The sequence below is a fragment of the Haliotis rufescens genome, unplaced genomic scaffold (genome assembly GCF_023055435.1).
Source record: "Haliotis rufescens isolate VD_foot unplaced genomic scaffold, xgHalRufe1.0.p SCAF_3, whole genome shotgun sequence".
Lineage (NCBI taxonomy): Eukaryota > Metazoa > Mollusca > Gastropoda > Lepetellida > Haliotidae > Haliotis > Haliotis rufescens.
The window spans coordinates 15,483,180-15,505,166 of NW_025964001.1; the positions used below are offsets into that span (position 1 = coordinate 15,483,180).

Here is a 21,987-nt window from a genome sequence, read left to right on the forward strand (position 1 = left end):
TAATGATTGTATATTGTGAGAACAGGTGAAGACAGACCAGGGTTGTCCTGAAAAGAGCTGTATGAAAGCAGTAGACTTCACAAGAACCAAGTTTGAAGAATAGTTTCAATTTCCACAAGCTGGGGTTGTGGTAAAAAAATCTGGTTTAGTTCTGTGCGTGTCAATATTTTCAAGATTTTAACAGAAAATTATTCCTTGAAATTCTGAGCTTTCATTCTAATTTAGGCTTCTGGTGAGAAAACTTTCATGGCCAAAGGAACCAAAGATTTATTTTTAGCTGCTGGCATGGACCAGCTGAATGACATCCTACCGATTTAATCTTAATGACACTCGTTGGCTCTGCAATTTGCTGTGCAGAGTTGCCTCCCTTGGCGTGCCAGAAACCTATGATTATGGTTCAAATCCCGGTTTGCCCCGATTATGTTCCTTGTTTGGTCACTCGTTTCTATGTATGTTTAAGAATTGTGACTTACCCTGCTCTGTCTTCGTCTGTTTTTACCTCCATGATTTCCTTATGCTAATGGCCTTGTTCCCTTGCCATGCTGCGTATAGCTGTGAAATCGATCAAGAAGCAGCACTTGGTGGAGATTAGGTCAATGGGCAACCCACCGCCAGTAGTTAAACTTGCCTTGGAGGGTATTTGTTTGTTGCTGGGTGAGAACACGACTGACTGGAAAGCTATCCGAGCTGTGGTCATGAAGGACAGCTTTATCACAAATATTGTCAACATGAAAACTGATGACATCTCGTAAGTTGAAACAAGACTCTTGTAGAGAAGAAGCTGAAACTAAGACATGCTAAGCTGTAGTTTAGTGATCAAAGCAAAAAAACAGCCATGTTGAATAAAGGCGGAAGATGTGTGGTCATTCCAAACATTTCGCAAAATTGAAAAACAAATTCTTCTCCCAGTTTTTCTCTCTCAAGTGGAATGGTGTTCAAAATTGGCAAAAAAACAATTGATTTGTCCCATAATCAAATGCTGCAGACATTGAACCTTTTGATTGTCCAACTCTCCCCTGAAATCAATGGTTACCTTTTTTTTGCAATTGTAAAATTCGCAAAGTATTCATGTACAACCACCAAGGTTGAATGTAAAAAGCATGTACAATGTCCTGATATTAGGATCCATTCACTTAGTACAGTACATTCCATCTGACACAGTTTCACTTTCTTCTTGCCGAGAATCTTTGTTGATATTGTGTGTGTTGAGTCATTTTCAGGTATTGCAGGTGCATCTCCTATCAAGGGGCTGGTGAATGTTTCAGATAGGATTACAAAACTTAGTTCTGCAGATTTATTGAGGATGCTGTGTTAGCATAGCAGTTAAAGCTTCGGCTTGTCATGCTGAAGACTTGAGTTTGATTCTCTGCATTTATGCTGCAATGTGTGAAGCCCTTTTAGGTGTCCCCACTCTGATATTACTGAAATATTGCTTGAAGTGGCATAAGTCCATACTCACAGGCTGGTATATCTTAAGTGCCACAATTATGTCCATAGTTTTGATTTCAAATGACACAAGATGACATTAGACAACAACAACCTAAAATCTAAACAAAACTTCATTCAGGAACAATGTTTCCCTTCAAAATTGATTTCAAATGACACAAGACGACATTAGACATCAACCTAAAATCTAAACAAAACTTCATTCACAAACAATGTTTCCCTTCAAAATTGATTTCAAATGACACAAGACGACATTAGACATCAACCTAAAATCTGAACAAAAATTCATTCACAAACAATGTTTCCCTTCAAAATTGATTGACAAAACAGCAGAAACACTGGAGTGATTTTTTTTTTCTCACTTTATCTCCCCTGTATCCATGACTACAAAATGACAGCAATTTACTGTAGTATGTAGAAAATAGGATCTACAGGTACAAACGATATCAATGACTGCCAGACACTTTAGCTCCCAATATATAGAGGATGTTATATTCGTGTTCATGTCATACTATGTTTACGACACATGTGTCTAATACTGGAATTTAGGCACAAGTGTTGTAAACATGGTATGACATGAACACTTTTATTTTGTTCTATTTATTACCGAAGAAGATGTCTACATACAGAGACAAATTTTAGTGTTTACCTATAAGTACAACAAGTTGCAACAGCAGCGGAACCACAATTTGTCGAATGACGTCAACAAACTTCAGCTATGATGTCCTTTCTAGTGTGACGTCATTCCGACCTCACGTCACAATAAGATTCGAATGATGTCACCAATGCTGTCTGGATGACAGAAACAATACACTGTTGTCTCGTGATATGACCCTAGGGCACATATGATTTTGATGAACCCCAATATGTTTGCCCTGGTAGGTAATAAATCGCAATATGTACTGCAGTATAGATACCTGTATCACGATATACTGCTACACAAATCTTTGCCATTACACAGCCTTACGGTTTGCTTGTAGTGATGACATCCGTAGCAAGATGAAGTCCAAGTACCTGGCCAACCCTGAATACAACTATGAGAAGATCAACAGAGCCAGCTTGGCCTGCGGACCTATGGTTAAATGGGCCATTGCTCAGGTGAGCCTTCAGGGTCATGAACAGTAACAGTGCTGTGCAAGTTGATAGAAGCCTTGTAGAAAGTACATGTAGAAATATTTGTACTTGTTTAAAGTATATGTTGGGCCACAAAAATTATAAGATTTCCTTAAAAAAATTAAACATTTTTTCCCAATGTAACAAATGTTATATTTGGGACAACACTTTCTTAGTAAAGGACAGATTCCAGTTCTTTTTTTGGGTTGAGTCCCAGAGGAGTACACAAAGTATGTGATCTAGACTGCCAGTTGTCAGACTTTCATTTTTGTGGAAGCCTCGGTGGCTGAGTGGGTTAGATCACTGACTTTGTGTGCTGGCGATTAGATGCCTCACTCTGCAGTGCTGGTTCCAATCCTGGATGAGACTAAACTAAAAAAAGTACTAGCATCATTACTTTACTAAGAAAGTGTTATCCCAAATATGACATTTTTTACTTATCCTGCATTACTCCTTAATGCATTCACTGCTTACTTACGACAACTAGAAGGACAGCGCTGCGAAGGTCCTGGGTGAAGAAATAAAGTTGTTGTTCTCAAGTCCCAATCAGTGGCCTTCCGTCGCTGTCCTGTGACCTTGATGACACCTAAGGTCATCTTCACATCACTGCTTGTCGCAGCACAGCTAGGACGTGTCCAAGCGGAGCTCTCCTTTTGGATTAATTTTAGACCTTCAGTTTGTCTACAATCTTAAAAATTGATCTGCGATGGGTGATGTATTCTTTTCATATTACTTTCACCATGTTGTGTAGTTTTATGTGAATTAATTAGGCGTGAAAAGACGCTTGTCTTTTTTCCCGCCAAAATATTGTTGTTCGCCGCCATTTTGAATTGTGTTACAATCGTTTGCCTGCCAAGGTAGTCATATTGTTTACAATTCTCAGCTACGTATGTATAACATATTCTTATGTTCTTAAATATTACTAACTTTGGCGTAACAGTGAGTTGCGTATACTAAAATTATTGTATACTTTTTCAACTCGTTAAAAATATGGTTGCCGATAGATTAATATCAAATCTACGGCTTTCTTCCAGTCCCGCTTCATCAACAATTCTTTTATTGCGTACCTATGTTTATGCTATTAAATAGTTTTTTGTTGGTATTTTTGGTTTTACATTGAGTTGCGTATATGAACTATTGTATACTCTTGCAACTCGTAGTTTTTGCCGATAGATTATTGTTCAATTCTATGGCATTCTTCCAGTACCGCCTCATCAACATTGGCGTAATTGTGTTTAATTTAAACATATTTTATTGACATATATGGTCAACGGGATTGGGCAAAAGTTATCCAACTTAGGTGGCCCTTTCCCTACTCTATATGTACAGACATTGAATATACATATATATATGTAATTGTGTAACTTATGATTGAGCGTGGGGAAAATCTTACAAAGATTATCATCCACGTTGTTTGGTTTGCGCGCAGATGTGCTCTCCAAACCCTAAATGAAAATATAAATACCCTTGGTTTACATTGGGTTGCGCATACAAAAATATTGTATATCCTTGCAACTCATAAATTTGCCGATAGATTAGTGTTCAAATTCTTCGGCACTCTTCCAGTATTATCTCATCAACAAGGGTTTCATTGCGTAACATACCTTTGAGCATTTTACTAATTGTCGTGGAAAAAACCTTACAAGATTATCATCCACGATTGGTTGGTTTGCGCGCGGATGTGCTCTCCAATCTCTAAATGTAAATAGCCTTGGTTTACATTGAATTGCGTATATAAAAATATTGTATACCCTTGCAATTCATATTTTTGCCGATAGATTACTGTTCAATTCTACGGCATTCTTCCAGTACCATTTCTTAAATGGTTTAATTGCGTAACATAATTATGTTTTCTCGGTGTACATATTGTCGTGGAATAATCGCCCAAAGCTCTTTATCCATATAAAAGCAGATTACTCACAATCATATTTTGCAGTTATTCCGTCGTGAGACGAGAGGAATGTCACTATCGCAGAATAGCGAATGACATATGGTTCTGTCATTACCACCCAACCGTTATTATCGGCAGGTATTATGACGACTGTGATTGCAGAAGTACACCATCCACCGAAATCAACAATACCGGAGGATTTTGTGAGTATCGTAACTGCTCCTATTTTTTCAGCCGCCGGACACTTCCAGATACATGTATGATAATCTGTGACGTCGGCGACAGCACCAGCGTATCGAGATGCTATGATGGGGGTAGATTAGACACAAGCCTTGATCCAGTCAATACTTTTGAGCTTTGTGTCTGATTTATCTGCGCCGAGCGCAGCACTTGACTACAACCCAAGCACTTCTATTACGCAAGCGGCGCACGATCAGCTTAGCGCTGTTCCAACATATCCAGCATAGACCTGCGCCGAGCGCAGCGTCTGACTGATACCCAAGCGCTCCTATCACGCCAGTGACGCACGATCAGCTTAGCGCTGTTCCAACATTCCAGACCTGCGCTGAGCGCAGCGTCTGCGTATCAATCAAGGTCTCTACAATGACGTTAGCCCAAGGCTTACAGTGTACTCGGTTACGTAACCGGCACATGATCAGCTTAGCACATGTACCCGATTGGGAAGCAGACCATCTCGTGTCAGTAACGCCCTCCCCTGATAACAGGGTAAATAAGAGGGACACCACGAGGTCATTGGAGGAAGCCTTCTCCAAAACTCACATTTGCTCCGTGATTTAAGCGACCAATATCGTCAATGTTTGCAGTGGATCAGAATCTATTAGAGGATAACCCTATCTGATTAGATCACTTCCAAACTAAGGTGTTTTTCCTACAGCGTCAGTTTGACCACAGGAAAATTCATCTTGAGACCGTTCTGACGGTGATTACCGTTACACCCAAGACTTTATAGCGTTTCCAACTGAGATGCTGGTTTCAAGGGCAGTCTATTACGTCAACCTTGATCATCTACTCCCCTGTTCAACGAACAGATCGCAGACACGCACGTCAAGTTCCCAAAAAGCTTGGAAAGTCCAAGTCAGGGAATTATAAGCCTAGACGCGCGTTTCTCAGGGAAGACCAGCATTCCCTTACTGAGAAAGGGAGTGGCAGAGACAAGTCTCAAGGACGATTTCGTACTTATCGCACTATATCATGGTGTCCGTATAAGGGTAGAGTTAACCCCACCGTTGACCACAGTTTGATTGGGAAAATCCAACATAGACATACTGTTGGTAAGAAGAGCTGTAGAGTGGGTTCACAACCCAGTCTTTACTCCGGGGTTTTATCCTCACACCTACCTGGTACTCATGAAGGACCCAGACAAAATGAGAATGATCCACAATCTCTGTGTTCAACGAACGTTTGATTCTTCATCAGTCTCGACTATCCATCCCAACCGTAGACTTTTCAGGTCCAGTTCATTGGGGTTCACTACCAATGGTAGTATTTCCCATTTGACATGTCAGTGACACTTATGACTATTTACAGGAGTAATGAAGCCAATAACTATCTACACGTGACGAACACTTGGTTCGAGTCGTAGATGGAGGGCGATCTACTGTATCATCAACACATGTCAATAACTGGGATAGACAATCAACGAGGCGAAGTCGGGAGTATTCTCCTTCCTATTGACTTCAGTTCATAGGAGACCTGTTTAAGACAGACCAGGATATCCTATCTGTACCGAGGGACAGATGGCACAAGTTTCTACTTCTTTTGTCATCTACTCTACACCAACCACACACACTTCGCCAGTGGCAAGTGTTGCTAGGGTTAATCACCTCGGCACAGGAGTTAACTAGCATGGGCCGCTTACAACAGCGACCAATTCAATTTTTTTCCTGAACCCTTACATCAGGAGTCAGGATCCACTCAAGGCCATCACTCTACCAACTAAGCTAGAGCCTCAATTTGTGGCGCTGAATGTCTGCGGAGTCTGTTTATTCGGATTTTCCCCGAATACACACCTGTTTGTGGACGTCCCCTTTCAGGGGTGGAGTCTTCACTTACAAGACCAGATAAGCTCAGGGCTATGGCCCGGCGCACAATGGAAGTGACACATAAACAACTTGGAGTTGGAAGCTTTAATTCTGGCTATATCACATTGGCAGAATCAACTACAGTTAGCCCGACTCGCTATATCCACAGACAACAGCACTGTGGTGTGGTGCCTGTGCAATCGGGGAACAACACATCTAAGGACATTCAGATTTCTTCCATCTAGTGGATCGGCTGTGACTAAGGTTCATAGTTCAGCACATCCCCGGATGTAGAAACATACTGGCCGATACTTTATCACGTCCAGACAGGGTGGCTCCCACTGAGTGGAAATTTCTCACAGAAGCATTCCAGTTACTGCTTCAGGAATTCAGGCAACCAAACATTGACTTGTTTATTACTTGCCTAGGCCACCAACTCATGACGTATATCTCCCCGTTGCCGGATCCGCAGACTTGGGCGGTGGACGAGTTCAGTATCACTTGGGAAGGGCAAAGAACTAAAACTCTTCTGCCACCACTTTTACTTCCCAAGGTGCTACAGGGGATCAAGGAGACAAGGTATCTCGATCTCTCCTTTGGTCGCACCATGGTAACCGGCGAGAGGGTAGTTCGTCAAGCTCGGAAAAATCTAAAACGATTCACTTCCCCTCTCACAGTGGTCCAACCTACTCATCCACCCTCAACAGAAAATTGCCTCACCCAACGTCTACACGCATGGTTCGTCTTTAAAAGGCGTTTAGGTGCGAAGGGTTATTTCGACACGGGCAGCAAAGCTATAGCTTTAGTTCATCGTTACTCTCCCAGAGACGACGATGACAAGTGGGGATCACTTGAGACTTTTTACAGGGAAGAAAAGAATCAAGACCCTACGATTGCGTCACAATTCCTAGAGGAATACCTCCTACATTGCGTACCCAAAAACACTTGGAAGGTAGCACCATTACTACGTAATTGGCTGCAATTATCTTAGTGTTGGCCGTTTCCGGAAAATCACAGTGTGATTAAGGTCACGGAACTACAGGCCATATTATGCTCATTCAGGTTTGAGGATCAGAAGGCCAAGTTCCAGCCACCTGATTGGGACTTGAACGTGGTACTTCAAGGTTTGCGAGGGCCCCCTTCGAGCCCCTCATTGCATCCTCATTTTCAAGCTCCTTCCCAGCGCGTGACACCTTCGTTACACTCTCGGTATAGTATAGAGAGCTCCGCGAACAGGCTATCGCTGTGAGGAGCTTGGACATCACCAAGGAAACAATGGTTTCTCTTGGCATTAGCAATGGCGGTACGGGTGAGCGAACTACATGTGGTCGACTCAACCCGGATCCGTTTTGAGCATGGGACGCACGGAACAGGACATCTAGGGTTATGCTGGGATTTTATTGCTAAAATCTACTACCAGGCCAACCCGACCGTTCTTCACCATCCCACCGATATCGACTATTGTGGGAATCGTACATGGTGAAGTTCTCCTGGGCTCGGTGCGAGCAGTTCGAGTTTTCATTCGACGCTCCAAGACAAGGCGTGGTTCGTCCACGACAGAAGTTAGTCGCATAATCGCAAACACCATATCTATATGGTTACGCGTAGTAATCCTTCAGGCCTACGAGATCATCAAACGGAACTCGCCGAGAGCGAATTACCCTCAAGATCTCAAGGTGTCAGCCTTACCAGGGCTCAACACGGCAATTGTGGTTTTGGAACAATCACGGAAGGATATTTCTGGAGATTCGACACATATTTTCGTTAGTCATAACCTTCGCGTTGTGACTCTCGAGGATGTCAAAGACGTTCGAAGTTTGGCCCTCTGGTTGTTATCCTGCAGATTGCCAACCACTGACGCAAATAATGAACTCGCCCTATACAGAGCCAGTCAACTTCCATGTGCAGTCACTCAGTCGCCACCAGTGGAAGAATATTAGACAATCTTGTTTGTCAGCGACGGCTCTATGACGCAGTAAGTAAAGAATTAGCTGAATAGCTATTATTTTCTTTATTACTAAGCGTGTATAGGGAATTTCTCTTTAATTCCTATGTTCAATGTTTCTGATTTTTGAACAACCCTACCGTAATGGCGTTTTTGTCTGAACTTTTCCGCTTCACGGTTTATCGACCAAATGGGGTCGTATTGCAGGGTGTGAATTATTGAGGTTTCTGTATTCTGAAGGTTGACCCACCTCCAAACCGTCCGATACAGATGCATTAAGGAGTAATGCAGGATAAGTAAAAAATTTAGTAAAATCTAAATATTTTTTACATTTGTATACTTATCCTGCATTACTACGCTTAAGGCCCACCCGTCGTTAGACTTGCCTCCCCACTTTGGCTTCAGAAACCTCAAAAGTATGTTTTTCTAAGAACTTGGGCGACAGGCAGTGATGTGAAGATGACCTTAGGTGTCATCAAGGTCACAGGACAGCGACGGAAGGCCACTGATTGGGACTTGAGAACAACAACTTTATTTCTTCACCCAGGACCTTCGCAGCGCTGTCCTTCTAGTTGTCGTAAGTAAGCAGTGAATGCATTAAGGAGTAATGCAGGATAAGTATACAAATGTAAAAAATATTTAGATTTTACTAAATTTGTTACATTTGGCCACTTTCTAAATGACATTGAGTATTCATTTCTTCCCATGTTCAAAGATCCATTGCTAGATGTTTTCATGAATGCTAAAGGATGGTGGTGTAGCCTTGTGGTTTAGGCGATGGTTCATGATGGTGAGGACCCAGGTTAGACTTTCCACTGTGTACAATGTCCATGTTGTGAAATGGGGGGAACGCTGCTAAGAGCAGCATGAATACCTCACTAGACCTATGAAAATCTGGGGTAGAATAGATCTTCAGCAACCCATGCTTGCTGTAAAAGGCGACTATGCCTGTCTTAAAAGGTGACTAACTGGATCAGGTGTTCAGGCTCACTGACTTGGTTGATGCAGGTCATCGATCCCACATTGCAAAGATCGATGTTCATGATATCAATCACTGGATTGACTGGCCCAGGCTCGATAATTTACAGGCCGCCGTCATATAGCTGGAATATTGCTGAGTGCGGTGTTAAACAACAAACAAACAAACCAACTTTCCCTCTCATTCACATAGCAATGCATCCATTACTGTTGCAGATCAACTATGCAGAGATGTTGAAGCGTGTGGAGCCCCTGAGGAACGAGCTGCAGGCTCTGGAGGACCAGGCCAAGGAGAACCGCATGAAGGGCGAGGAGGTGAACAAGCTCATCATCGACCTGGAGGGCAGCATCTCCAAATACAAGGAGGAATACGCCCAGCTCATCAGTCAAGCCCAGGCCATCAAGGCAGACCTCGCTGCTGTCGAGGCCAAGGTCAGTACTAGCACCTGTTTGTCATTTCAAGAACAGACCGGCCGCCTCCGTGGTCTAGAGGTAGAGTGTCCGCCAGGAGAGCGGAAGGTCCGGGATTCGATACCCGGCCGCATCATACCAAGAGACGTTAAAAGATGGTACTTGTTGTTACCCTGTCTGGTGCTCGGCATTAAGGGGCTAAAACAAGGACTCGTCAGTATACTGTGTCTGAGTAGGGGTATTCATGTTAAACTGTGGCATGGTATCTCGGTGGACTAGCACTATAAATCGGCATCAGTCCCGACTAGTACAAGCAGCCAACTAGTACAGCGTGTATGCACGTCGCTATATATGTGCAATAATCTTGCACATGACATAAAACCTTACCTCAAGAACAGACTGCCTCCATGGTCTAACTGATAGAGCATCTGCTTTGAGAGTGGAAGGACTGTGGTGTCATCCCCGTCTGTGTCATACCAGAAGACCCGTGAAGATTCCGGGGTAGAAAAGGTCTTCAGCAACCCATACTTGCCGTAAAAGGTGACTATGCTTGTCGTAAAAGGCGACTAAAGGGATCGGGTGGTCAGGCTCGCGGACTTGGTTGATGCATGGATTGCGTGGATTGCGTGGATCGATGCTCATGATATTAATCACTGGATTGTCTGGTCCAGACTCGATTATTTACAGACTGCCGTCATATAGCTGGAATATTGCTGAGTGAGGCATTAAACAACAAACCAAACCAAACCAAAAATCATACCAGAAGGTATGAAAAGATGGTTTTTGTTGTTACCCTGCCAGGAGCTTGGCATTATTGGGATGAAAGAAGTACTTATCAGCGCGGAGTTGGTATAATGTGTGTGAGTGGAGTATCCATGTTAAAACTACGGTCAATGCTTTTGTTTTTTCAGAAGGTACTATTGTTGCATGTACATTTTGTGATCATTAATGTAACTGTTTCAGGTTGAAAGATCTGTCGCTCTTCTGAACAGCCTTAGCAGTGAGAAGCAGAGATGGGAGGCAGGCAGTGAGACCTTCAAGAACCAGATTGCTACCATTATCGGAGATGTTCTCCTGTCGTCTGCTTTCATGGCATACGGAGGTGAGCTGGAACAATTTCATGAAAAGCCTACTTGATATAAACAGCTTTGTTCCTCACAGCAACCTTAGCCCTAGGTTTGTCTGAATTTCAATGTTTTAAGAGACTTCAATATCCTTTTCTGGAGCTGGGTTCAGACTTTTAAGCTTATTTCTTATGATGAAACGATCTGATCTACCCGTGCTGATTGGATGCACAGATTGCAGTGATCTCAGGGTCTCAGGTGCCACAAGTCATTTTGTAGAGTTGTGCCCCTTAGTTATGCTGAATCTGCTGTTTTGGGAATGGAATAGCAGATTCACCCTGATTTGTTGCACCCACAGTGGCAGATCCAGCGTGGGGGTTCTGGGTGTGGTCACACACCCCACATCCAGCTCCCTTTTTTTCACATCTGATGACCTTTTGTATGCGCATTAATAATTGTTTACATGGTGTTTATGATATTTGGGGTAGGCTTTTGGACTCTCTTCTCTCTGCCCCCACATACACACACACCCTTAAGACCCAACTTACTCCCTCCCTCCCTCACTGTGTTGATCATGCTATGCTGCTGCTGTTCCAGGTTACTTTGACCAGTCCATGAGACACAACCTGTTCACATCGTGGTGCACGCATCTACAGAAGGCCATGATCCTCTTCAGGAATGACCTGGCCAGAACAGAGGTAACCATAGAAACCTGGGATGATTGATGAGCCTGTTGTGTAAATAGAACAGGTGTGTGATGAAAACATCTTCAGTAAACACTCATTTGATATGAGGTAATGACAATACCTGTAGCACTGGTCCCAGGTGCATTTCCTCAATGTTCGGTACTTTTGAATAAGTTTAAATAATGATGTGGTTTGTAAGCTATGTTGAGGGCTTGGCAGTGCTTGCAATTAAGGGAGTCCTTGAGGTTTTATTTGAATCTTGGGACCCCATAAATCTTAAACTTTTATATGGGGCAGGGTTGGCCCAATCGTCTAAGGTGCCGCAATTTGCTATGTAGAGTTGCGTCCCTTGGGCACGCCAGAAACCTTTGATTGTGGGTTCGAATCCCGGTTTGCCCCGATTATGTTTCTAGGTTTTTAGCACCTTACCCATGTTCGTGGGTTTCACCGAAGTGATAAATGTCTGAGACCTGCATCACTTTGGCCTTTCCTCCCACATTAAGCTGACAGGCCGTGATATAACTTGAATACTGTTAAAAGCGGCGTTAAACCCAACTCACTCACTCACTGTAAGCTATGTTTCATACAAGAGAGTTACATTCCATGGACGTGTCAGGATCTGCTATTTAGGAGTTTGAAAATCAGATTTGCTTTTATTGTAAAGCTTGGTTTATCTGCACTATCAAAGTTCCATCAAAGTGTTGAATGTCTTTGGTCTGTATCAGTTTGGACTTCCAACCACATCAAACTGACAGCATCCTGTCATTCCAGTTTGTTTAGATTGCAGAGTTATGCCATATGTTTAGATATATGATATATGTTTAGATATAAGAAGTACTGCTGATCGTCAGAGTGATATTGTTTCCCTGTGTAATCGGTTTTCGGACGCATAGTTTTCACGCTAATCACAAAAAAAAATGTAAAACATCTCACTCACTTATAAAAGACGATTTGATCTCAAAAGCAGGTCGCCCATTTCTGGTGTCCCCCGTCATGATATTGCTGGAATATTGCTAAAAGCGGCGTAAAACCATACTCACTCACTCTCTCAAAAGCAGGTCATCATCTGAGTATTGACAATGTCCGTGTGACACCTCACCCCTTCTTATAGCGCCAATGATCGCGTAGACATGGTCGTAAAAAAAGTATGATGTCCGAAAACCTATGATCTGACGATACCTTATCTTAATGTATAATGTTTGAACCTTATTTCTCTGTATAGTACCTGTCGAATGCTGATGAGAGACTGAGATGGCAGGCCAACTCTCTGCCCACTGACGACCTCTGTACAGAGAACGCCATCATGTTGAAGCGCTTCAACAGATACCCACTCATCATCGACCCATCAGGCCAGGCCACGGAGTTCATCATGAAGGAGTACAGGGACAGGAAGATCACCAAGACAAGGTGAGTTGTCTTAGGCCCATGACTATTGTTGCCTTAATTTAACATGAATCTACACTAGTCTTAGAGCTGTAGTTTCTTTGAGCAAATGAGGCCTCATTTTATGATCCTGTTATTGCTTTATTAACCATATGTCTCACTTTGTTATTTGTACATATACTACGCGACATTTGCTAAGGACCAAAACACAGTCAAACACTGTTGTGTCGAACATTGATGTGTCGAACTTACGCTTGTCTCGAAGTAAGCACATGGACCTGTGTATCTCTTCTTTCATAATCAGTTGTGGAACCTCTGGTAACTCGAAGCATTTACGTAGGTCCCTTTGACACAACGGTTTTTGACTATACCCATCTTTACCCAATGGTGTGCTCTTTAGCCACTGTTCAGCAGTATATATATTGTTCATCCTGCCTCAGCTTATGGAACTAATGGGTACTCTCAAAACTGATAGGAATGACATTTATAAAATATTATTTCTTAGCCATATCGGGGGCACGGGTGGCCCAGTCGTCTAAGGCCCCGCGATTCCCTGTGCAGAGTTGCGTATCTGGACACACCGGAAACCTATGATTGTGGGTTCAAATCCCAGTTCACCCCGATTATGTTTCTAGGTTTGTCAGCACCATACCCTTGCTCGTGGGTTTCACCGAAGTGGTAAACGTCTGAGACCTGCATCACTTCAGGCTTTACTCCCACATTAAGCTCTCACGCCGCGATATAACTGGAATAATGTTAAAAGTGGCGTTAAACCCAACTCACTCACTCACTCTTAGCCATATCAGCAAAAACACCCAGCGTGGGCTTGTTATTTCTTCTTGAAAGAGGGAAAGCTAGTAGCACTATAAAAAAAAAGATATTGCATACGTTTCCGAAAGTCATTGCCTTAGAACAGTTATTTTTGCTTTTAGGTTTTGATGTCAAAATTGGAGTAATTGCTCTCTTTTCTAATTCACTGTTTCAAATCCCTCCTTGCAAGCACTTATGACAATGTTCATGTAACATATGGGGCGGTCGGGTAGCCTGGTAGTTAAAGCGTTTGCTCATACCGAAGACCCAGGTTCGATTCCCGACATGGGTACAATGTGTGAAGCCCATTTCTGGTGTTCCCCGCTGTGATATTGCTGGAATATTGCTAAAAGCGGCGTAAAACCATGCTCGCTCGCTCGCTCGCTCACTCACTCACTCACTCACTCACTCACTCACTCACTCACTCACTCACTCACTCACTCACTCACTCACTCACTCACTCACGTAACATACAGTGCATAAATCAGTTCTATGTACAAGTGTAGAAGTTGATGATACAGCAACATGCTACTTTTGTCATTGCAGCTTCTTGGACGATGCCTTCAGGAAGAACTTGGAGAGTGCTTTGAGATTCGGTAACCCGTTGCTGGTGCAGGTATGTCACACTTGAAAGTCGGGACTAAGTGTATTATGTGTGGATACCAGAGAGATTAAGCATCATTGCCAGATAGGATAGGAGTAGAGGAGTTTCTTCTTTGGGATCATTGGTGGTCCGGTGGCCTGTGAAATCACTCTTCAGAGTTTCCGACCACCTCCGTAGTCTTGTGGTAGAGCGTCCGCCCGGAGAGCGGAAGATCTGGGGTTAATACCCAACAGTGTCATCCAAAAAAGACGTTAAAAGATGGTACTTGTTATCACCCTGTCTGGCGCTTGGCATTATGGGGCTAAAACAAGGACTGGTCGGCTTGGAGTCAGTATACTGTATCTGAGTGGGGTATTCATGTTAAACTGCGGCATGGTATCTCAGTGAGCTAGCACTATAAATCGGCATCAGTCCAGACTAGTACAAACAGCCACACACACAGACACACACATACATGCACGTCGCTATATAAGTGCAATAAACTTGAATGCGACGTTAAACTCCATTTCACCTCACCTTTGGAGTTTCTACCAATGGCTGCCCTAGTTATTATTTTTGTCACTTTAGGTTTTTTCCCTCCCATATTAACCTGATATGCTGTGCTTTAACAAAAACTATTCGAAGCTTTGAATAAAATCAGTCTGTAATGTTAAATCTTATCCTTGAATTATATTTGTGCTTCAGTATCATAGTAAAAGTTACTGATATTTTCATCTTTGTTTTCTAGGATGTAGAAAGCTATGACCCGATATTGAACCCTGTGTTGAACCGAGAACTGCGGAGGACAGGTGGCCGTGTGCTGATCACCCTGGGAGACCAGGACATTGATTTGTCCCCATCCTTCACTATCTTCCTCTCTACCAGGGACCCGAATGTGAGTACAGGACACAATAGGTAAAGGGGGGCGAGTTGTTAATCTTTCAATATGTCCATTCAAAACCCCAGAAGAATAATGTACAATATACAACAAAGGTGTGGTGAGTTTGTGTTAGCATCCAATAGTTTGTTGATGAGGTCCATTGATGGATGTTGCTGTATTTAGGTATGGTGAGTTTGTGTTAGCGTCCAATAGTTTGTTGATGAGGTCCATTGATGGATGTTGCTGTATTTAGGTATGGTGAGTTTGTGTTACTGTCCAATAGTTTGTTGATGAGGTCCATTGATGGATGTTGCTGTATTTAGGTGTGGTGAGTTTGTGTTAGCGTCCAATAGTTTGTTGATGAGGTCCATTGATGGATGGTGCTGTATTTAGGTGTGGTGAGTTTGTGTTAGCGTCCAATAGTTTGTTGATGAGGTCCATTGATGGATGTTGCTGTATTTAGGTGTGGTGAGTTTGTGTTAGCGTCCAATAGTTTGTTGATGAGGTCCATTGATGGATGGTGCTGTATCCCCCAGGTGGAATTCCCCCCCGACATCTGCTCCAGAGTCACATTCGTCAACTTCACCGTCACCCGCAGCAGTCTGCAGAGCCAGTGCCTCAACCAGGTGGGTAGTACTCAAAAATCCACATTTTAGCATGTTTTAAATGTTACAAAAATAAAACATGTTGCTAGCCAGAAAGTGTTTTACCAGCTACAGGGATTTATCTAGGCTGATATTCGGACGCAAGTTAGCAGCAATTGTGATGAAAATTCCCAAATGGGAATTAATATTTCCTAGTTCATGTAAATATAGGTACAACTAATGTTACGTTGAGATGATTTGTTTTCCACTGATAATAGCACCAAGAAAGAGAAGAGGATTAACTTTACACTATTGTATTGAATGCCATGTGAACAAGCCATGTTAAACCTCTAAAAACAACAACAACAGATAACATAAAAATGAAATAATATTTTACTTGAATGTTTAAATAAGAAATCTTAGAAAGCCGAAAAGGAATTCAAACTATGTTTTCCCCATCAAACACAATCTGATCGATTCGTTGCTGTGATAGATACAATGAATACTTTATCATTTCGGGACTGTTGGGTGGTCAAGCGGGTAAAGTATTACACCGAAGCCATGGGGTCAATTCCCCACATGGGTACTATGTTTCAAGCCCATTTCTGGTGTTCCCCTATGTGATATCAGTGTTCGAAATACCTGCCTGCCCGACCGTCCGAGGCGGGTTGATTTCAACTCGGGCTGCCAGATTTTCAAATTCCCCTGCCCGACGGTCGGGTTATATTTCATATGTGAAAATATTCTAAATATTTCCCGATGATAGGCATTAATTCACATGTAAAGATGAATGATAAAATGTAACCAAAAAGAAACCCCGTAAGCTTATCCTGAGAAACATATGATTATAGTGGGCAGGCGGGTTTTGGTCAGGGCTGGCAAGTATTTTGGGTAGTTTTTTTGAAATTTTTGGGAGTTTCATACCCTGGTGATATATTGCTGGAATGTTGCTAAAAGCGGCGTAAAACTATACCCACTCACTTCCTCATTTCAGGTGTTGAAGGCTGAAAGACCAGATGTTGATGAGAAGAGATCTGACCTCCTCAAACTGCAAGGTATGGACAACTTGATTGCAAGATGTGTCTCTGTTTGGATGCCATTGGTCAAGTGAACAACGTTTTGTCCTCACATGTAGCCTTTTTCCAGATCCATCAATATTTACCTGTGAATCAACATCATGATATTATTCACTGGATTGTCTGGTCAAGACTCGATTATTTACAGACCGTCGTCATATAGCTGGAATATTGCTGAGTGCGGCGTTAAACAACAAACATAACACACAAAAAACAGTACTGATGGAACTTTGTCAGTTATGTTCCCTATTTAAATGGGGTTTGGGGTTGCTTTGAGGTTGGATTTTTGCTGTGACAAGGATGTAGTAGTACAAATAGAAAACTAAAACAGGGTTGTTTTATCAGGTGAGTTCCAGCTGAGACTGAGGCAGCTTGAGAAGTCCCTCCTCCAGTCTCTGAATGACGCCAAGGGGAAGATCCTGGACGATGACAGCATCCTCAGTAACCTGGAGACTCTGAAGACAGAGGCAGCCGAGGTTGCCCGTAAAGTGGAGGAGACAGACATTGTGATGGCGGAGGTTGAGGCTGTGTCACAACAGTATGTGCCCCTGGCCCAGTCCTGCAGCAGCATCTACTTCACACTGGAGGCTCTGCAACAGGTGGGGATGCTTGTCTGGGTCACAGTGGTGGGGATGCTAGTCTGTCTGGGTCACAGTGGTGGTGATGCTAGTATGTCTGGGTCACAGTGGTGGGGATGCTAGTCTGGGTCACAGTGGTGGGGATGCTAGTCTGTCTGGGTCACAGTGGTGGGGGATGCTTGTCTGGGTCACAGTGGTGGGGGATGCTTGTCTGGGTCACAGTGGTGGGGATGCTAGTCTGGGTCACAGTGGTGGGGGATGCTAGTCTGGGTCACAGTGGTGGGGATGCTAGTCTGTCTGGGTCACAGTGGTGCGGATGCTAGTCTGGGTCACAGTGGTGGGGGATGCTTGTCTGGGTCACAGTGGTGGGGGATGCTAGTCTGGGTCACAGTGGTGGGGAATGCTAGTCTGGGTCACAGTGGTGGGGATGCTAGTCTGGGTCACAGTGGTGGGGATGCTAGTCTGGGTCACAGTGGTGGGGGATGCTTGTCTGGGTCACAGTGGTGGGGGATGCTTGTCTGGGTCACAGTGGTGGGGATGCTAGTCTGTCTGGGTCACAGTGGTAGGGGATGCTAGTCTGGGTCACAGTGGTGGGGATGCTAGTCTGTCTGGGTCACAGTGGTGCGGATGCTAGTCTGGGTCACAGTGGTGGGGGATGCTAGTCTGTCTGGGTCACAGTGGTGGGGATGCTAGTCTGTCTGGGTCACAGTGGTGGGGATGCTAGTCTGTCTGGGTCAAAGTGGTGGGGGATGCTTGTCTGGGTCACAGTGGTGGGGATGCTAGTCTGTCTGGGTCACAGTGGTGGGGATGCTAGTCTGTCTGGGTCACAGTGGTGCGGATGCTAGTCTGGGTCACAGTGGTGGGGGATGCTAGTCTGTCTGGGTCACAGTGGTGGGGATGCTAGTCTGTCTGGGTCACAGTGGTGGGGATGCTAGTCTGTCTGGGTCAAAGTGGTTGGGGATGCTAGTCTGGGTCAAAGTGGTGGGGATGCTAGTCTGGGTCTCAGTGGTGGGGATGCTTGTCTGGGTCTCAGTGGTGGGGATGCTAGTCTGGGTCACAATGGTGGGGATGCTAGTCTGTCTGGGTCACAGTGGTGGGGGATGCTAGTCTGGGTCACAGTGGTGGGGATGCTAGTCTGTCTGGGTCACAGTGGTGGGGATGCTAGTCTGTCTGGGTCACAGTGGTGGGGATGCTAGTCTGTCTGGGTCACAGTGGTGGGGGATGCTAGTCTGGGTCACAGTGGTGGGGGATGCTTGTCTGGGTCACAGTGGTGGGGATGCTTGTCTGGGTCACAGTGGTGGGGGATGCTTGTCTGGGTCACAGTGGTGGGGATGCTAGTCTGTCTGGGTCACAGTGGTGGGGATGCTTGTCTGGGTCACAGTGGTGGGGATGCTAGTCTGTCTGGGTCACAGTGGTGGGGATGCTAGTCTGGGTCACAGTGGTGGGGGATGCTAGTCTGTCTGGGTCACAGTGGTGGGGATGCTAGTCTGGGTCACAGTGGTGGGGATGCTAGTCTGGGTCACAGTGGTGGGGATGCTAGTCTGTCTGGGTCACAGTGGTGGGGGATGCTAGTCTGGGTCACAGTGGTGGGGGATGCTTGTCTGGGTCACAGTGGTGGGGATGCTAGTCTGTCTGGGTCACAGTGGTGCGGATGCTTGTCTGGGTCACAGTGGTGGGGATGCTAGTCTGTCTGGGTCACAGTGGTGGGGGATGCTAGTCTGGGTCACAGTGGTGGGGGATGCTTGTCTGGGTCACAATGGTGGGGATGCTAGTCTGTCTGGGTCACAGTGGTGGGGATGCTTGTCTGGGTCACAGTGTTGGGGATGCTAGTCTGTCTGGGTCACGGTGGTGGGGGATGCTAGTCTGGGTCACAGTGGTGGGGATGCTAGTCTGTCTGGGTCACAGTGGTGGGGGATGCTAGTCTGGGTCACAGTGGTGGGGGATGCTTGTCTGGGTCACAGTGGTGGGGATGCTAGTCTGTCTGGGTCACAGTGGTGCGGATGCTTGTCTGGGTCACAGTGGTGGGGATGCTAGTCTGTCTGGGTCACAGTGGTGGGGGATGCTAGTCTGGGTCACAGTGGTGGGGGATGCTTGTCTGGGTCACAGTGGTGGGGATGCTAGTCTGTCTGGGTCACAGTGGTGGGGATGCTTGTCTGGGTCACAGTGGTGGGGATGCTAGTCTGTCTGGGTCACGGTGGTGGGGATGCTAGTCTGGGTCACAGTGGTGGGGGATGCTAGTCTGTCTGGGTCACAGTGGTGGGGGATGCTTGTCTGGGTCACAGTAGTGGGGGATGCTAGTCAGGGTCACAGTGGTGGGGATGCTAGTCTGGGTCACAGTGGTGGGGATGCTTGTCTGGGTCACAGTGGTGGGGGATGCTAGTCTGTCTGGGTCACAGTGGTGGGGATGCTAGTCTGGGTCACAGTGGTGGGGATGCTAGTCTGGGTCACAGTGGTGGGGATGCTAGTCTGTCTGGGTCACAGTGGTGTAGTCTGCCTAGTTCAATGGGTTGATATTGACTGGCCCATCTGGTTCAGTAGATGGGGGCTTTGACTTACCCATCACAGTGGGAGTGATTGCATTAGAAAATCTGTTAAAAAATATTCCGTCTGTTGGAGTATTTTCACATATGTATTTATTCTTCCTTTTAGGTTCACTTCCTGTATGGCTACTCCCTGCAATTCTTCCTGGAGATATTCCATGCCACTCTCAACTGTGCCCAACTCAAGAACCAGAAGGAATATGCAGCCCGACTGTCCATCATCACAGCTGACTTATTTAGGGTAGGATAAACTGTTGTTTTTATTTTCAGGGCCACATGTGGGCAATATTCATGGTACGTTCGAGCCAGGAGTAGTTGGTCTGACGACACAGATATGATAATTAGGGGTAAAACTGTGCATCGTGAGTTTTCATGCAGTGGCATAGTACATGATATGTTTTTTTCGGTATTGCTACAAGACGATACTCTTGCTCAAATATAGTACTTCCTACTTGATGACCCCGTCAGTCAAATATTGCAAAATGTGTTGTAATTAACGTTTCAAGTTCACTTCTAAAAATAGCTGCTATGAACATTTGTCAATAGCTAGCGTTTCCTTTTGAACCTGCTCTAAAATATCAAAAGTCAAGAAGTTTTGTCGCGATTTGACGTAAATATGCGTATCGCGATACATAACGTAACGTATCATTGCGTGACCTTGATGCATCGTTTCACCTCCAATGATGAGGTTGTGTTCTTCATCCCCAGGAAACCTACAGCCGTGTGGGGCGAGGAATGATTCATGAGGACAGGATCACCTTCGCTATCCAGCTCTGTCGCATCCACTTGCAAAGCCTTGTAGGGTACGTTCTCTGCTACCTTCAGTATTGCTGCGATGGTCAAAAAAGGGTTTACACACTGCTTTTTTTATTTCCAAATAAGTGGGGGAACCTTTTCTTAATGATCCTGCTAAATTATTGCTGGAAATAACTTTGGAATGCCAGAACTTACTCTCAAATATTGCTCATTGTTTTGACCAGAACATCAAGAGTTCATCCTTGGTATTATGTTGTCGGTTTTCATTTGTAACACTGACAGCAGTATACAGTTCAGTAATTACATTTTTGGTTGATTAATACTTCCGTGATGAATGGCAATTCACCAACTCCAGACTGCATGTAAAGTGTGTTTACTCTTTCTCAGAGAGTCCACATACACAGAGGAGTTCAATCACTTCCTGAGAAGCCAGGAAGGACTCCTCACCGAGAAGCCTGCAGCTGCCATTGCTGGTCTTACACCATCACAGGTGAATATTGAACCAGACATAGTTTACCATTTACTGACGATACAAAGCATATATTATACATCTCTTGCCTCATAGATAAAATAGGGTTGATGTCACATTTGCTATAAGAATAAGCATGTATGAGTTGTTGATCATTTCATGAAGAAATCTGATTTAAGGTAAAACTACATGAAATTTACTTGATATTAATTTCACTACCATTGTCTAAATGTAATATTCATTTATCTATGGATCTTGCTTTGTAAACTACTTTTCATAATTTTATGATTTTTTTAAAGTAATATATCTTACATTTCCTTACAGCAAGCATCCCTGGTGCGTCTGAGCAAACTCCCGGCATTCAGGAACATTGTCAAGGAGGTGGATGGAAACAAAGTAAGTCATCAGAATTTGTTCATACTTCACGTTCAATGATTTGTTCTTTACAAAGTTCATTTCTTCCAATATTGGTGTCTTTTACTCTAAGAAATTTTCAGTATATGCATGACAAACTTTCAGATAGAACAGAAATTTTACATTTTTGGAAATAATTTTGGTTTGTTTTTCCACCAGGATGTGAAGACATGGATGGAGAGTGCAACTCCTGAACAGACGGTGCCTCAGCTGTGGAGTGAAGGCAAGGCTCTAAGTAAGTTGTTGCATTTCCTGAGTGCCATTTATACAGCTAGTAGCCCATGCATGATACATTCATATCAGACAATTGGATCAGAGAAGAGTGGTGTCTCCTTATC

The 21,987-nt window shown here is 44.2% G+C and overlaps 1 protein-coding gene across 4 annotated transcripts in view; it reads left to right on the forward strand.

Moving 5' to 3' along the window:
- LOC124134868 (cytoplasmic dynein 1 heavy chain 1-like) overlaps positions 1–21,987 on the forward strand; it is a 97,165-nt gene that overhangs the window by 58,158 nt on the left and 17,020 nt on the right. For 2 of the 4 annotated variants that reach the window (XM_048403803.1, XM_048403805.1), the window contains exons 62-77: positions 553–748; positions 2,427–2,544; positions 9,632–9,847; positions 10,790–10,928; positions 11,488–11,588; positions 12,799–12,983; positions 14,316–14,385; positions 15,101–15,247; positions 15,769–15,858; positions 16,811–16,871; positions 17,238–17,491; positions 20,120–20,251; positions 20,719–20,813; positions 21,154–21,256; positions 21,560–21,631; positions 21,809–21,884. In XM_048403803.1, coding sequence (XP_048259760.1) covers positions 553–748; positions 2,427–2,544; positions 9,632–9,847; positions 10,790–10,928; positions 11,488–11,588; positions 12,799–12,983; positions 14,316–14,385; positions 15,101–15,247; positions 15,769–15,858; positions 16,811–16,871; positions 17,238–17,491; positions 20,120–20,251; positions 20,719–20,813; positions 21,154–21,256; positions 21,560–21,631; positions 21,809–21,884 — 2,055 coding nt within the window. The remainder of the gene's footprint in view (positions 1–552; positions 749–2,426; positions 2,545–9,631; positions 9,848–10,789; positions 10,929–11,487; positions 11,589–12,798; positions 12,984–14,315; positions 14,386–15,100; positions 15,248–15,768; positions 15,859–16,810; positions 16,872–17,237; positions 17,492–20,119; positions 20,252–20,718; positions 20,814–21,153; positions 21,257–21,559; positions 21,632–21,808; positions 21,885–21,987) is intronic. The other 2 variants (XM_048403802.1, XM_048403804.1) reach the window with 1 other exon arrangement.